The 16,478-nt window shown below is 46.0% G+C and overlaps 2 protein-coding genes across 3 annotated transcripts; both read left to right on the top strand.

Moving 5' to 3' along the window:
• The first annotated feature begins 5,137 nt into the window (after positions 1-5,137).
• Positions 5,138-10,216, top strand: prr11 (proline rich 11). Of its 2 annotated transcripts, none has more exons than XM_039004668.1 (10): positions 5,138-5,251; positions 6,169-6,287; positions 6,506-6,620; positions 7,700-7,822; positions 7,929-8,168; positions 8,267-8,365; positions 8,543-8,661; positions 8,956-9,015; positions 9,135-9,231; positions 9,345-10,216. In XM_039004668.1, exons 1-10 carry the CDS (start codon positions 5,237-5,239, stop codon positions 9,411-9,413), a joined length of 1,056 nt encoding a protein of 351 aa, XP_038860596.1. In that variant the 5' UTR covers positions 5,138-5,236; the 3' UTR covers positions 9,414-10,216. The 2 variants fall into 2 exon arrangements, with proteins under 2 accessions (XP_038860596.1, XP_038860597.1); XM_039004669.1 differs by having other exon boundaries at positions 7,932-8,168.
• A 258-nt stretch (positions 10,217-10,474) lies between these two features.
• smg8 (SMG8 nonsense mediated mRNA decay factor) lies at positions 10,475-16,083 on the top strand. The gene is made up of 4 exons (XM_039005328.1): positions 10,475-12,060; positions 12,234-12,379; positions 14,366-15,265; positions 15,572-16,083. Exons 1-4 carry the CDS (start codon positions 10,542-10,544, stop codon positions 15,785-15,787), a joined length of 2,781 nt encoding a protein of 926 aa, XP_038861256.1. The 5' UTR covers positions 10,475-10,541; the 3' UTR covers positions 15,788-16,083.
• Positions 16,084-16,478: the final 395 nt, after the last annotated feature.

Here is a 16,478-nt window from a genome sequence, read left to right on the forward strand (position 1 = left end):
TACCGTGGAGAGCGGGAGTACGGGCAGACACCGTGTTATGCGGAAGAGCGCACAGTGTCTCCTGTACGTGTGCTTAGCCCGGTGTGGGTTATTCCACCTCCACCCACTGGACGGGCTAGATTGGGCATTGAGCCAGGTGTCATGAAGCCGGCTCAACGTATCTGGCCTCCAGTCCGTCTCCTCGGGCCGGCATACATGGCACCAGCCTTACGCATGGTGTCCCCGGTTCGCCAACACAGCCCAGTGCGGGTTATTCTACCTCCCCACACTGGGCGGGCTACGGGGAGCATACAACCAGGTAAGGTTGGGCAGGCTCAGTGCTCAAGGGAGCCAGTACGCCTGCACGGTCCGGTATATCCGGCGCCACCTTCCCGCCCCAGCCCAGTACCATCAGTGCCTACACCACGCACCAGGCTTCCTGTGCGTCTCCAGAGCCCTGTTCCTCCTCCACGCACTAGCCCTATGGTGCGTGTCTTCAGCCCGGTACCACCAGTTCCGGCACCACGCACCAAGCCTCCTGTGCGTCTCCAGAGCCTTGTTCCTCCTCCACGCACTCTCCCTATGGTGCGTGTCTCCAGCCCAGTACCTCCAGTTCCGGCACCACGCATCAAGCCTCCTGTGCGTCTCCAGAGCCCTGTACGCACTGTTCCTTCTCCCCGCACTCGCCCTGAGGTGCGTGCCCTCAGCCCGGTACCACCAGTGCCGGTACCACGCACCAGGCCTATAGTGCGCTTTGAGAATTCAGTGTGCCCTGTTCCTGCTCCCCGCACTAGCCTTGAGGTGCGTGTCTCCAGTCCGGTACCACCAGTTCCGGCACCACGCACCAGGCCTACTGTGCGCCTCAGCAGGTCAGAGTTGGCCGTCTGCCCAACGCCACCTGCACTGCTCGTCTGCCCAGCACCGTCTGTACTGCCTGCCTGCCCAACGCAGTCTGAGCTGCTTGCCTGCCCAGCGCCGTCTGAGCCATCCGCCTGCCCAGCGCCGTCTGAGCCATCCGCCTGCCCAGCGCCGTCTGAGCCATCCGCCTGCCCAGCGCCGTCTGAGCCATCCGCCTGCCCAGCGCCGTCTGAGCCATCCGTCTGCCCAGCGCCGTCTGAGCCATCCGTCTGCCCAGCGCCGTCTGAGCCATCCGTCTGCCCAGCGCCGTCTGAGCCATCCGTCTGCCCAGCGCCATCTGAGCCATCCGTCTGCCCAGCGCCATCTGAGCCATCCGTCTGTCCCGAGCTATTAGAGCCGTCCGTCAGTCAGGAGCCGCCAGAGCCGTCCGTCAGTCAGGAGCCGCCAGAGCCGCCAGCCAGTCAGGAGCCGCCAGCCAGTCAGGAGCCGCCAGAGCCGCCAGCCAGTCAGGAGCCGCCAGCCAGTCATGAGCTGCCCTCCAGTCATGAGCTGCCCTCCAGTCATGAGCTGCCCTCCAGTCATGAGCTGCCCTCCAGTCATGAGCTGCCCTCCAGTCATGAGCTGCCTTCCAGTCATGAGCTGCCCTCCAGTCATGAGCTGCCCTCCAGTCATGAGCTGCCTTCCACTCATGAGCTGCCCTCCACTCATGAGCTGCCCGCCAGTCATGAGCTGCCCGCCAGTCATGAGCTGCCCGCCAGTCATGAGCTGCCCTCCAGTCATGAGCTGCCCTCCAGTCATGAGCTGCCCCTCAGCCCGGAGCTGCCCCTCAGCCCGGAGCTGCCCCTCAGCCCGGAGCTGCCTCTCTGTCCGGAGCTGCCCTTCAGTCCGGAGTTGCCCCTCTGTCCTGAGCTACCTCTCTGTCCTGAGCTACCTCTCTGTCCTGAGCTACCTCTCTGTCCTGAGCTACCTCTCTGTCCTGAGCTGTCTCCTAAATCATGTGGGGGCCTTGGGGAGGATTCCTAGGCCAAGGTCGGGGGCGAGGGTCGCCACTCAACGGACGCTAAGGAGGGGGACAAAGACAGTGGTGGAGTGGTGTCCTCGTCCACCGCCGGAGCCGCCACCGCGGACAGATGCCCACCCAGACCCTCCTCTTGAGTTTTAGGGGTGCGTTCGGAGTCCGCACCTCAGGAGGGGGGTACTGTAACGTCCTGACCAGAGTTCTTATGTGTTTTGCTTGTTTAGTGTTGGTCAGGACGTGAGCTGGGTGGGAATTCTATGTTGTGTGTCTAGTTTGTCTGTTTCTGTGTCCAGCCTAATATGGTTCTCAATCAGAGGCAGATGTCAATCGTTGTCCCTGATTGAGAATCATATACAGGTGGCTTGTTTTGTGTTGGGGATTGTGGGTGGTTGTTTCCTGTCTCTGTGTTTTGTCTGCACCAGATAGGTCTGTCTCGGTTTTTTCACATTTGTTATTTTGTATGTTGTTTGTAGTGTTTCACTTGTTCTTTAATTAAACATGTTGAACACTAGCCGCGCTGCACTTTGGTCCTCTCCTTCACCCCTGGAAGAAAGCCGTTACAATATGGAAAGTGAATATCTTACAATGAACTGACGATCAGCAAGCCTATGGCCTGACAAGCAATGCTTGCAAGCTGGTTCTCACATAATTATGTGTCTGTGTGTGTGTACTATGACCATACTTTAAATATTTGTGAGAAATTGGTGCTCATTGCATACAAATGTCATCAACCACCCAAGGTCAATATAAATGAGGAAGGGAACTTCATGACAAAAATATCCATGTACTTTTAAAAATTTTCATTGGGTAAATAGTGTTCCGGTGAATTACAGGGCTCTGGTGCCATTAAGGTCTGGACTAATTCAAATGATCTACTGTCCATCTTAATAGCAGGGCACTGCAATATCAGTCATTTGTCTACCCAGTGTGTGCAACTCCCAGTCGGACAGCTGTTGTACAAACTCTCGGTTTGGCAGCATGTTGGTTTTACTTGGCAGGACATGCTTCCAGGCCTCCTGCAATGAGAAAATTGCCGTCAATATCATAATGGTGTGGCAAGAAAAACAGAAAAATGTGTCACTTACTAAATGCAGCAGCTTACGAGTTAGTCGAGGTAATATGTACATGTAGGTTGGGGTAAAGTGATTATGCATAGATAATAAACAGAGTAGCAGCATGTGTGAAAGAATGTGAATGTGTGTGTGTCATCAATATGCATGCATGTGTGTGTGTGTGTGTGTGTGTGTGTGTCCGTGTGTGTGTGTTCTGTGTGTTGGAGTGTCAGTGTAGTATGTGTGAGTGTGTGGTTAAAGTCCTGTGAGTGTACATCAAGCCTGTGCAAGAGAGTCAGTGCAAAAAATAAGAATAAAATAAGGGGGTCGATGCAAATAGTCCTGGTAGCCATTTGATTAACTGTTCAGAAGTCTTATGGCTTGGAGGTAGAAGCTGTTAAGGAGCCTTTTGGTCCCAGACTTGGCGCTCTGGTACCGATTGCCGTGTGGTAGCAGAGAGAACAGTTTATGACTTGGGTGGCTGGAGTCTTTGACCATTTTTAGGGCCTTCCTATACTATAAACACGCAGTATTATCATTACTAAGCCAATCAACATTTCTTCAGATTCCCAAAACAGAAACTGGAACAGCCTGAACTTCACTATTTCTATTACACATTCCAAAGAAGACAGGAAAATATATAAATATAACTTGCCCCTAATGTATATTTCAAGTGGTGCAAAAGAAAAGCCATGGCTGCAGCACTACAGCGGCTTATTCTGTGACTTGAAAAAATCTCAACTGCAGGACCAGTGTTGAGACGAGAGCCTAAATGGGGAACATTTGCAACACGATAAGGTCTAATGTTTCATGAGCTGAAATAAAAGATCTTAGAAATTTTCCAAACACAAAAAGCTTATTTCTCTCAAATGTTGTGCACAAATTTGTTTACATCACTGCTAGTGAGCATTTCTCCTTTGCCAAGATAATCCATCCACCTGACAGGTGTGGCATATTAAGAAGCTGATTAAACAGCATGACCATTACACAAGTGCACCTTGTGCTGGGGACAATAAAAGGCCACTCTAAAATGTGCCACAGATGTCTCAAGTTGAGGGAGCATGCAATTGGCATGCTGACTGCAGGAATGTCCACCAGAGCTGTTGCCAGATAGTTTAATGTTAATTTATCTACCATAAACCGCCTCCAACGTTGTTTTAGAGAATTTGGCAGTACGTTCAACCAGCCTCATACCGCAGACCATGTGTAACCACGCCAGCTCTGGAGCTCCACATCCGGCTTCTTCACCTGCAGGATAATCTGGGACCAGCCACCGGGACAGCTGATGAAACTGAGGAGTATTTCTGTATGTAATAAAGCCCTTAAGAAAAACCAATTCTAATTGGCTGGGCCTGGCTCTCCAGTGGGTGGGCCTGGCTCCCAAGTGGGTGGGCCTATGCCCACCCAGGCCCACTCATGGCTGCGCCCCTGCCCAGTCATGTGAAATCCATAGATCAGGTCTAATGAATTTATTTCAATTGACTGATTTCCTTATATGAACTGTAACTCAGTAAAATCTTTGAAATTGTTGCATGTTGCGTTTATATTTTTGTTCAGTATAAAAAGTGGAAGAAAATGCATGCAGCCTACCAATGAAAACACGTATCCTCTCAAAACTGGAGTACAGATCAGCCTCCATTGAATCTGCCACATTAATGTGAAGGATGGTGTGGTTTCCTTTTTTCAACCTAATTTCAAAAGAAAAACATTTTATTAAAACAACTATTTAGGACATGCTCCTTTGACATGTAAATACGAGTCCTCACACACGTGACTAGTGTCTTCAGAGACATTAACAAGGGCGCCCCCCCTAGCCTAATGTCTGTCTCTGCCATTGACTGTGACGTTAGGTCTCTGCTAACAACATACTTGGCGATCTCATTCACTGAAAATGCTAGTAAAAAAATGCAGGCAGTTAACGTTACAGGTTAGGGCAGAAACTTACCTGGTTAGGGTGAAAATCACAAAACGACTTTTCCCACTCAAGTTAGCTTAGCACTTAGCTAGTTAGCTACAACATTTCTAATACATCTCTGAACTAACCACACAAAATGTAGAGGAAATTACACAGGTTTGTTTAGGTTTTATTGCTAGGTAACACAATAACGGGCATTGCGTTTGGCTGGATAGTAATCATTTGTGATTGGTCATTCTATCTACTTCCGTATTCAGTAGCCTATCCACGTAAGTCTTCATCCAGCTGTGTGTAATACGTTTCTTGATTTGTTGAAGCGACTAGTAGTACATTTTGAAAATCCTTGTTGAGCAAAGCAAAGATTGTACAAATATTTGTTTTTATCCTCTAGCTAGTTTGAATACATTTATTTTTATGGCTGGATCATGGGTATGTAACGTCAGTTATAAGTTTCACTAACTTGCATGAATAGGTTAAAAAACAGAAAGCTAGCGCCACGAATACAGATGTGTGTTAACGTCTATGGTCGGACGGTGTTAGGTAGCTAGCATGCTGTGTTGCAAAAGCGTTGCTGGCAGGCAAAACCCATCTTGTTCATGCATTCGCTTGGCTATTGAAGCAGTAACGTTATGCGTTGGCAGTTTATATACATTCTTTAAAACAGAGTTTGTAGACCGTAGCTAGCTAGGTATGAAAAAACAGGAAGTCCAGCCTGTTTGTTGTTACGTTAATTGTCATTTAGCTAGCTACAATGACAATGGTAATGAAGATATTAAATGATTGGACCTAGGCCAGGGGTGTTAAATTCATTTTGCCCGGGGGCCGGATTAGGTATTTCAACGATAATTGGTTATTTTTCCTCACCCTCAACATTTGCAAAAAAAATGTCCTCTTCCGATGCTCCCTGACTGTCTAGCTTTCATTTTGGTGATTTTGTTATTTATAGTCTACACAGTTCGATTTGGTTTTAGTCATTTGAAGGTATATTCAACCCCCCCCCCCCCCCCCCCCCCCCTAGTTATTATTATAACCCCCACCCCCTTTAATTATTATTATTTTTAATTATTTATGTTTTACTCAACCCAACTGCGGGCTGGATTGGACCCTCTCGCAGGCCTTATGTTTGACACCACTGACCTATGCTATGGGTTGCCAATAGAAAACATGGCTGGCTAATTTGTCAAATTGGATATTGCCCAATTACCATTGCAGCCAAAACATTAAAATGTGTGTGTGAGAGAGAGTGAGTTTGAAGATAAGTCTGTGTAAATAACTAACTTGTCTATTAATAACCCATACATATTTTGAAATGTAACTGAATCTGACTCTCTTCACTGTGCCTTTAGGGACCAAGCAAAGCCTTCCTGCAACGCAGGAAGAAGAGGGCCAGCAGCAGACGCTGGGCTGTTATGAGTAAACGGCTTCAAGAAACACCTAAGCCCATCATCACACCTGTAATCACACAGTGAGTCAATCTATGGCTGTCATCACTGCAACATTTTAGTTCATACAGTAGAGTTGTTGTTGACTGACAACCTATATTAGTCTAGACTACTGACAGTTGTCCTTCTATTGTTGCCTACAATGTCAACATGAATCTATGGATGGCTGAATGCACAGGAGGGAGGACAACCCTTTCCTCAACTCTCTTAACACTTATCATTATGTGTGTATTTTCTTAAGACTTGGAAATTGTGACCCAATCACCCAAACCAGTCCAGTTCCTTTGCTAGGTGTCAGAGGGTTGCTGCTGGCATTTGGCAAGGTATGCCAAATCTGGAGGAACTGCCTGAGCCAGGTAGGTTTCTACAGCATGGCTATGTTTGTAACAGGGCTGTTTTGGTTGAGGGGCTGTTTTGGTTGAGGGAAATGTTATGTTAGATTTAATTCCCAAGCACTTGCCTATATGATTCACTCTATATGTCAGTGACACTAACCACATTTCCATCCACAGTTTTTATGCGAGTAAAGTCATACTGTGTAAAAAAATAAATCACAACAGCTGTGATGGAAACAGGAAGTTTCGGTAAAATTGTATATATGCCGACAGATAATTTGTTAGTTCGACATGGTGGGATCTTTTGTGTTTGTAATATTAATTATGTGAGAAATTGCGGCAGAAGCGTTTTTTATGCGCATCATATTAGTAAACTTGGAGTCACGTGATGATATGGTATGTGATCCTCCCACTATGACTTGGGGAAACCATGCAGTTTATTAGGCTACAGATGAAATAATTTATGATGAACTCCACAGGGTGGTGAAAGTGCACAGGGATCTTGATTCTCCTTTCCAATAAATATCGAGGATCCTATTCTGGTGACATGATGATCGATGCTTGACTGCCGTTTGACAAATAAAAATATATTCTTACTCTTATCCATAATAATGTCATCATACCCGCACAGCCTAACCGCACTGTATCTGCCAGCTGTTGGCTAGAGTAAGCACATTTGCTATTTAACGCAACTATCTGTAGAGTTGAAAATGCAAAGGAAACACATTGAACTTTTGGTTTTTATTCGGTACATGAAATCTTAAGCGAAAAAGTTAATTTTGTGGGCACTGCGTCATCACTCACTGATTTTTATCCGCGCTAAGTCAGTTTGGTGGAGAAACTCCACTGCTGGGAAAATGCGCATATTTTCTTTATGCAGATTTTAGAATATTCGCAAGAAAATCTGTTACCAATGGCGACGGTGCATTAAGATGGAGGAATTCAGATATTACGTCATTGTAACGGAGAGAAATGTACGGCGAACTTAGCAAACAAGGCATTTATGGTGAGTACATGGGGGCTGCCATCTTTATGCACCTTCGCCATTGGATGGAAACCTTGCTACAGACCCAATTTCTACTTCCATCTATCTATTGCAGTCATTTTCTGGATTCTTGAAAACATTTTTCTTCTGGCGGGGGTATGCCAAACAATTCGAGACCCTCCAGAATCAAATGGCTGAGCTGCAGAGGGAGATGGATGCCTTGCATTCTGCTCTTCAGGTGAGACACCAACAATTACACTCAACTGAATGTACCTTATGGTGTGATCATGATGTGACAAACAGCCACATGCAGTACTACGTCACTAAAGCCTGTCTTATTTCAGCAGGGGGGTAGCACTGCATGCCACTGCCATGGGACTGTGGCTTGTGGTTTAGTCCGTACAATGTTCCCTACTGCTCCCCTTCTTTCGTTGGGCTGTGGGTCCAGTGTAGACCCTCTCCCTGCTCTCACACCACCAGTCCCAGCCCCACCACCACCACCACCACCACCTCCTCCTCCCCTATCTACCACTTTTCTGCAACCCTACGTCCCTAAAAAAAGAGTGGCCTCCAATGCTCAATACGTAAGAATTTAACTCACCGTTCATTCTTTTTAATTTGGTGGTCATAGATCGATTTCAGTCTCATCTCTCCTATGATCTGACCTCTGTTGGTCACTTAGAGCTCCAAGGAGAAGCAGGACATACTGGTGGCCGTGACCCTCAGGGATTTACAGACTGTTAAACTGAGAAAGGTCATTGTCAGCAGTGTGAAATCAAAGGTAAGCAAGGCATATCCTAAGCCTACTCAAAGTAATGAGTGCTTCCACCTGTCCAAAATGTAAGATCCACAGGACACTCCCACATAGCATGCAGTATTGTGCTTGCTTCTCTTGCATTTCCAGCATAAACGTGTGCAACAAGGCCATTGTATGACAATGGGTCTGTCTCTATTTCAGAGGACTCCAGAGAAGATACGTGCCCCTCTGGTCACTGTGGCAGACCTGCAGAATGTCCGTCTGAAACGATCCCACTGCCAACTGCCCCCTAAGCTCCCCAAATGCCTTAGCACTGGCAGGTAAACCTATCTCCTATTTCTTCATCTGCTGCCATTGTTTTGTGACCAGGAGATTATCAGTGTTCTCCATCATGGTCTTGGGGATCCACCACATGTTGTGCAGGCTTTTGTTCCAGGCCAATACTGATAATAATTTGAATCATGTTTTTCAGTGTTTCAGTGTTTATCAGGCCTGGAACAAAAGCCTGCACACCTGGATGAGAATTGAAGAACAGCTTTTGAAATATTTTGTTTTCTTTATTTGATTTATGTTGTCTTACTGTGGAGATGATCAAATTCTATTTCCCACTCTAGAACACCTTCTAAAAACCCCATGAGTCTGCGTACACAGCTGAAGAGGGTTCAAATCAATAGGTATTGCGTTTCAACACTCAAGTGCTTTATTCTGGGGTTCTTGTGTTACCTGAAAACAGGAAGTCAAAGGACTATAATCAAGTGAGAGCTCAGTCTGACTTTTTCTCTCTATTCTTTAGGAGTCCTGGTGGTACTCCTCTGTTTGACAAGGAGAATATGGGGGCAGGCACTGGCCTCACCCCCATCACGACTCAGGCTCTGCAACGCAAGTTCCAGGTAGGTCACTCACTCCACTCGGGGCACCACAACTTTACAGATCCCATGTGCATGAATGTATGGTTATAAAGGTGTGTCCCCCTTTTCACTACTTTTGTTATTTATTCCCTCAGAGTGCGTTACCACGAGGACCGTCTCCAAAGATAAAGAGTTGCAATGGAAGCTTTGATAATCAAAACTGAGACATATGTTGATAAATACACAATGTCGATCCAGACGAGTTGAAATGTAACAGTGAAAAGCAGCGGTTCTGATAAAAAAGTTAGTGTTGTATGTGGATGGTATGCAAGCTATGGATATAACTTTTGGGCAATGCACATTTACTAGCGCATTCTGCTTTCCACTGCTGAATGGGTTACTGCTTTCCTTTGCTGGATGGGTTACATAATGCTTTCCATTGCTGAATGGTTTATTAAGTGTTAGGGAAATTGAGGATGAAAAGAGGAAACACTGTTGTGTCTTGAACCACTTTTAAAATTAACATAAATTCTGAAAGCAAGCATTTTCTGTTAAAGCTGCTTTTACAGAACAGTCCTGTTAATTAATTGAATGACAGATGAGGACTTGCCTTGACTGCCCCTCTGTATCAGACATAGGATTGGTCAATCCCGACACTGCCTTAATTAAAGCTTCATGCTTCTTGGAACAGTGACATCAAGGAGGATGTTAATAAGTGTGCCATACTGAGATTTAAAAGGCAGTAGTTGAGATACTCTGTACATGTTGAGGAAACACAATCTATGACGAGTTACTTGAACTGAGTGAGATGCATCACATGTTTTTAATGTGGGTTCAGTTAGTCGTCATTTTATGAGGAAGTAACTGTATCTAATGGACTTTGTTTGGAAATTGCACATTGACTAGGGACCCAATATGTTTGTGAGCTATTGTGTTTTGATCTTTTTATGTCACTTTTTTCTAAAATCTTATATTGCATGATATTTTTTATTTGCTACTGTAACCAAATAAAATTTTACATTTTTTACGTTTTTGTTTAAGAATGTATTTTTACCAATATTGTGCTTATAAGAATACTGTAATGAAACAGCAGCGCTTATAAACCCAGGGTCGTTACAATACAATTACATTTGTGAATTCCTAGACATGTTTTAAGTATTATTTTTTTTTTTTAAATTGACACAATTTCGGTATCCATAAAAGACGATACATTTACCTGTTTTGGTTGCGGGAATTTTAAAAAGGGACACAGAAATGTCCCTTGTTTCTACACGGAACATTTTACTTGTGTTCGCTGAAAGTGGCCTTGTGCGCATATATTTATCTTCCCCACATTGATTTGGCCGGAAGAAATGGCGTTGCCCATGAGTTTGGGAGTGCTCCTAGAATCAGAAGTAATAGAGGATCCATTGTACAGAGATGAAGGTCTCTGTGTACTTGGTATATTCGGTAAGACTGCGATGCAACCCGGGTCGCCAAAAGAGTTTCTAATCAACACGCTCGCGGACAAGCACATCTATCATCTCTTCGGACTGGATGAGACCGACAATCAGAACAGTGGAGGCTTGATCCAGGCGTATTACAGCCAAGAACACCGCGTATTGTATCTGGTGCTTACCTCAGTTTGTGACAACCGACAGCTTTTGCGGGCGTGTGAGTCTTTGAGTGCGGGCATCGGACACTCCGAGGCGCATGAATCGTGGAAAGGGGCGGATAAACAGCATTGTTTAGCATTGCTCTATCTCTTCTCCTTGTGCCATGTCCTGCTACTGGTCCATCCTACATGCTGTTTTGATGTCACCTATGACAGATTGTTCCGTGCTGTGGATGCACTTCGTCAGAAAACTCTGCCACTACTACGTGCTGCCATTAAGGATTCCAACATATCCAAAGAATGGAAGGTGAATTGCCGCCCCTGTCCCCCACGCCTTTTATTTGTATTCCAGATGAATGGAACCCTGAGAAGCTGTGGTGGAAATGGTTCAGATCCTTCTGGGGGAAATGCTGACAAGCCCAAGAAGCACTCTCCACGAAGACGCCTACAGCATGCATTGGAGGACCAGATATATCGCATTTTCCGGAAAAGTCGTGTCCTTACCAACCAGAGCAGTAATTGCTTGTTCACTGTCCCTGCTAACCAGGCGTTTGTGTATGTGGTGCCAGGGCCAGAGGAGGACCCAGTGGCAGCCGTGCTGGGGCAGCTGCGCTCCAACTGCGCCCTGCGGGAAAATGACACCAACACCTCAGTATCTGGACCCAGGCGCTATCAACAAATGCGTCACTCTGCTAGACAGCCATCCTTCAATGTAGAAAGCAGCAGCCTCTCAGGGGGGCAACTAGTGGACTGTAGTCTGAAGGAGTTCCTTTGGCAGCATGTCGAACTGGTGTTGACCAAGAAAGGCTTTGATGACAGCGTCGGTCGCAATCCACAGCCTTCCCATTTTGAGCTTCCAACGTACTCCAAGTGGGCCCAAGTGGCCTACAGGCTGCATCAGGTTATGATAGCCAACACAGATGAGGAAAGTGCTGAGCTATCTGTCAAAGTGCAGAGTCAGCTTAAAGTGTTGGAGGGTTTCCTGGACACGGATGCCAAGTTTTCTGAGAACCGCTGTCAGAAAGCCCTGCCGCTGGCACATAGCACCTACCAGTCCAACCTTCCCCATAACTATACCACCACGGTGCACAAAAACCAACTGACACAAGCACTTCGGGTCTATAGTCAGCATGCACGTGGCGTAGCTTTTCAGCGCTACGCCTTGCAGTTGCATGAGGACTGCTACAAGTTCTGGAGTAATGGGCATCAGCTATGTGAAGAGCGCAGTCTGACGGACCAACACTGTGTGCACAAGTTTCACCTGCTGCCTCGGCCAGGTAAAGCCTCAATCACTACCATACAGAAAATTTGAAATTATAGTATTTAAATCACATTATAGGTATCATAACAGGTATCAACATAGTTGGTAATCGGTGTATCTCAGAATATCAATTTTGAACTATATTGTTATTATGGCTAACAACTGTCTTCTATGCTGCTGTATCTGCAGGTGAGAAGCCAGAGATGGACCACAACCCGCCCATCCTCAACCACAACAGCAGGGGGCGTTCCACTGGCTCGTGTAACTGTGGCCGGAAGCAAGCCCCTCGTGAGGACCCCTTTGCCATCCAAGCTGCCAACTATGACTTCTACCAAGTTAGTAACTATCATTTTTTATGCAGAACTTTGTTCTAAAGTGGTATCCACACCCATGGGATTTTGTGAACATCATAAAGTGGCCATATCCAGAAGAGCCAAAGGCTGGGCCTAAAATAGTGTGAGATCATATAAAACATTTAGTAGTGATTCCTATGTAAAAAAAAAAATGAAAAGTTGAACAAATTAGTTGGTCTGATGTTTGTAACGTGGAGCATCCAGACGCTGCACTTGATGCATTTATGACATTGTTTCTTCCAGTTATTGATAAGCCTGTACCTATTAAGAAACTGACTGTTAGAATTGATGAGGAATTGGAAAACTGTATGGTTGAGAGAGATGAAGCAAAAGGAGTGGCTAATAAGTCTAGCTGCACATCTGATTGGCAAACTTACTGTAAATTGTGACTGAACAAAAAGAAGAAACTACAAAACTAAGACAAATAATATAAAGTATGATGGAAAAAAGCTTTGGAGTAAATTAAATTATGGACAGAAAGACTAATTCAACTCCACATTTTATTGGAACAGAAGGCTCAGTCATCACAAAACCTTTTGATATTGGCAATTATTTTAATGACTATTTAATTGCCAAAGTGGGCAAACTCAGGCGTGAAATGCCAACAACAAACTGTGAGACATCATATTCATGCATAAAATACCTAATATTTAAAGGAAAGCATTGTAATTTAGAATTCTGTAAATATAGTGTGGGAGAGGTGGGGAAAGTATTCTTGTCCATCAGTAATGAGAAACCACCTGGTATTGACATCTTAGATGGAAAGCTACTGACAATGTTAGGGGACTATATTGTCTCTCCTGCTTAACTTTAATCTGAGCCCCTGAAAAGTGTTTGTCCTTGGACCTGGATGGAAGGAAAAGTCTGGACATTGGACATACAGTGCATTCGGAAAGTATTCAGACCCCTTCCCGTTTTGTTATGTTACAGCCCTATTCTAAAATGGATACATTTTTCCCCTCAACAATCTACACACAAATACCCCATGATGACAAAGTGAAAACAGGTTTTTAGAAATTTCGGCATATGTATAAAAAAAAACATAAGTATTCAGACCCTTTGCTATGAGACTTGAAATTGAGCTCAGGTGCATCCTATTTCCATTGATCATCCTTGATGTTTTTACAACTTGATTGGGTAAATTCTGTGGTAAATTCAATTTATTGGATATGGTTTGGAAAGGCACACACCTGTCTATATAAGGTCCCACATTTGGCAGTGCATGTCAGAGCAAAAACCAAGCCATGAGGTCGAAGGAATTGTCCGTAGAGCTCCAAGACAGGTTTGTGTCAAGGCACATATCTGGGGAAGGGTACCAAAACATTTCTGCAGCATTGAAGGTCCCCAAGAACACAGTGGCCTCCATCATTCTTAAATGGAAGAACCACCAAGATTCTTCCTAGAGCAGGCCGCCTGGCCAAACTGAGCAATCTGAGGAGAAGGACATTGGTCAGGGACCACTGCGCCACCCGGGAGGCTGGTTACTTAGGCAAAAACGAAAGTAAGGTGGTTGGTCATGGGTGTACATATAACGCGAATGTCTAGCAAACCAAAGGTTGTGAGTTCGAATCTCATTATACAACGCTAGCATTTTAGCTAATTACCAACTTTTCAACTACTTGACACCTACTTAGCGTGTTAGCTAACCCTTAACCCTAGCCTAGCTAACGTTAGCCAGCTAGCTAGAATTCCTAACATATGTTTTTAAAATCCGTAACATATTGTACATTTTGCACATGTTTTACATATAATATTAATTGTTATTTTTATCATAAGAAATGAGCGATGGACATCCACAAATTAGTACATACCATACGAAACGTAACAATTCATACTAAATGGAGTGTCGCCGATTTACGTACAGAATAATACGAAATGCTCTTGAGACCAGGTTGTTGCAGAGGACACCAGCATAACCCCCAACTGTACCTCAGTCTTTTCACTTTATCTCACCCTGTTGCCCTGTAGATGCTTGAAGAGAAATGCTGCGGGATGCTGGAGAGGATCGACTTTCCTGTTTTCCAGCCGAGCACCCCATATCCAGCCCCGGCCTGCGAAGAAGCACCCAGGTCCCCTGAGGTGGCAGCCCCAGTCCTATCGTCAGGGTCAGAGCCATCAGAGGCGGAGAAGCTGAAGGAGAGTATACCAGCATCCCACACTCCTGGGGAGAGCACCAGCCTCAGCCTGGCCCTCAGCCTGGGTCAGTCCACTGACAGCCTGGGGCCCTATGGAGACGGAGGGGGAGGCGAGGGCCAGGAGAAGAGGCCCGGCCTGGTAGACAGCCAGGCCTCCACCGTGGAGTACCTCCCAGGCATGCTCCACTCAAGCTGCCCCAAAGGCCTGCTGCCCAAGTTCTCTAGCTGGTCGCTGGTCAAGCTGGGCCCCGCCAAGGCCTACAACCACCACACTGGCCTGGAGCAGCCGGGCTTCCTGCCTGGCTCCTCCTTCCTCCTGCCCTGGGACGTAGTGATTCGCTCCCGTACCGAAGATGAAGTGGGCCTAACTGAGCCCTTGGATGGGGGACCCTCTTCCTGGCCGGCCCCCAATAAAGCCCTAGTGGGAAAGCGGGGGAGCGCAGGGGGCCTTGGTAGGGGACGCAGGCGAGATGACGTGGCCCGGGCCTTCGTGGGCTTTGAGTACGAGGACAGTAGGGGCCGGCGTTTCCTTAGCTCAGGGCCTGATAAAGTGGTGAAGGTGCTGGGGCCTGGAGGGGCAAAAGAGCCGGCCACCAGGGCCCTGAACACAGACATGCCCCTGTACATCCCTTCTCCAGCCCAGGGGCGCGGCCTGAAGTCCCACTATGCCCAGCTGGCGCGTCTCTACATTGTTGTACCTGACGCCCACCTGGAGATAACACTTAACCCACAGGTACACTTGCCTGGCCTTCATTTACCTGTCAACTGGTGTTTGTCAAAAGTTAATTATTCTCATGTTTTCCTCATCTATAAGTAAATTCCTCACTTCTCATGTTTTCCTGGTGACAAACACCAGTTATGCTAAACTCTCAATGCATTTAGAACTGGACTCATTTTGAGTTGTTAGTGTAGTAACAGGCTGTGTTAGTGTAGTAATAGTCTGTCGACTGGAGATTTTTTTGTTTTGCAAATAGTCCCTTTGTTGATTGAGATGTAATGCTTTAATGTTGACTGTAAAACACTGCCCCTTTCTTCTTAGGTCCAACCGGGCTCTCCTCCCTGTTCAGTGTTCCATCCAGAGCAGACGGAGCTGGTGCTGCCCTCTGATGGCCTGTGGGTCCTACGTTTCCCTTACTCCTACGTCACAGACCGTGGCCCATGTTACCCACCTAAAGACAACCAGCCCCTGGCCAACTACAAGGTCCTCAGAGGTATCTTGCGTGCCAACACTGCCAGCCCCCTTCCACCACAGTAACCCCCACTAATAACATTGTACCGCAAAGTGGCTCTCACTTACTTGCAAGGTTATTGTAAAAATGACTGTGTTGGTTGGACTGTGACCTCTTGCCTGGTGTTGTTTTATCCCCTAACAAATTATTTTGAGTTAAATGGAATTGGTCTGGATAAGTTTATTATGAATGGCAATCTCATAAAATAAAAAAGTGTTGGTCTGCGCACAACTGCATCTCCACTTGGATATATTCAAATTGAAGATATTGCTCTGTTGTTCATGTAAACCATGTCTATTAAGGAGAGAATAAATGGCATCTTATGGATGATCCTTGTCTGTTGGCTTTATTCACTGTTATTGTGCACACTCAATCCAGACTGTCCTGTATAGAGGCTTATTTTGAGTTTGACTGTAGTATGATCATTATTCAGACAACCATTGCTCGCCTGAGGTAGTAGCTCATGATAAGCTGTAGACCACACTAACTAACTAGAGAGTTTATCTGTATTTTTCGTAGCTGTTTACATATCACCAGACTGAGGCTGGCACTAAGACAGCATTGAAAGAGCTGTAACCAAGAAAACTCTCACCCGGAGGCGGCGCTCCTAGTAGCCGGGGACTTTAATGCAGGGAAACTTAAATCCGTTTTACCAAATTTCTATCCACATGTTAAATGTGCAATCAGAGAGAGAAATTCTAGACCACCTTTACTCCA

This window comes from Salvelinus namaycush, chromosome 12, assembly GCF_016432855.1.
Source record: "Salvelinus namaycush isolate Seneca chromosome 12, SaNama_1.0, whole genome shotgun sequence".
Classification (NCBI taxonomy): domain Eukaryota; kingdom Metazoa; phylum Chordata; class Actinopteri; order Salmoniformes; family Salmonidae; genus Salvelinus; species Salvelinus namaycush.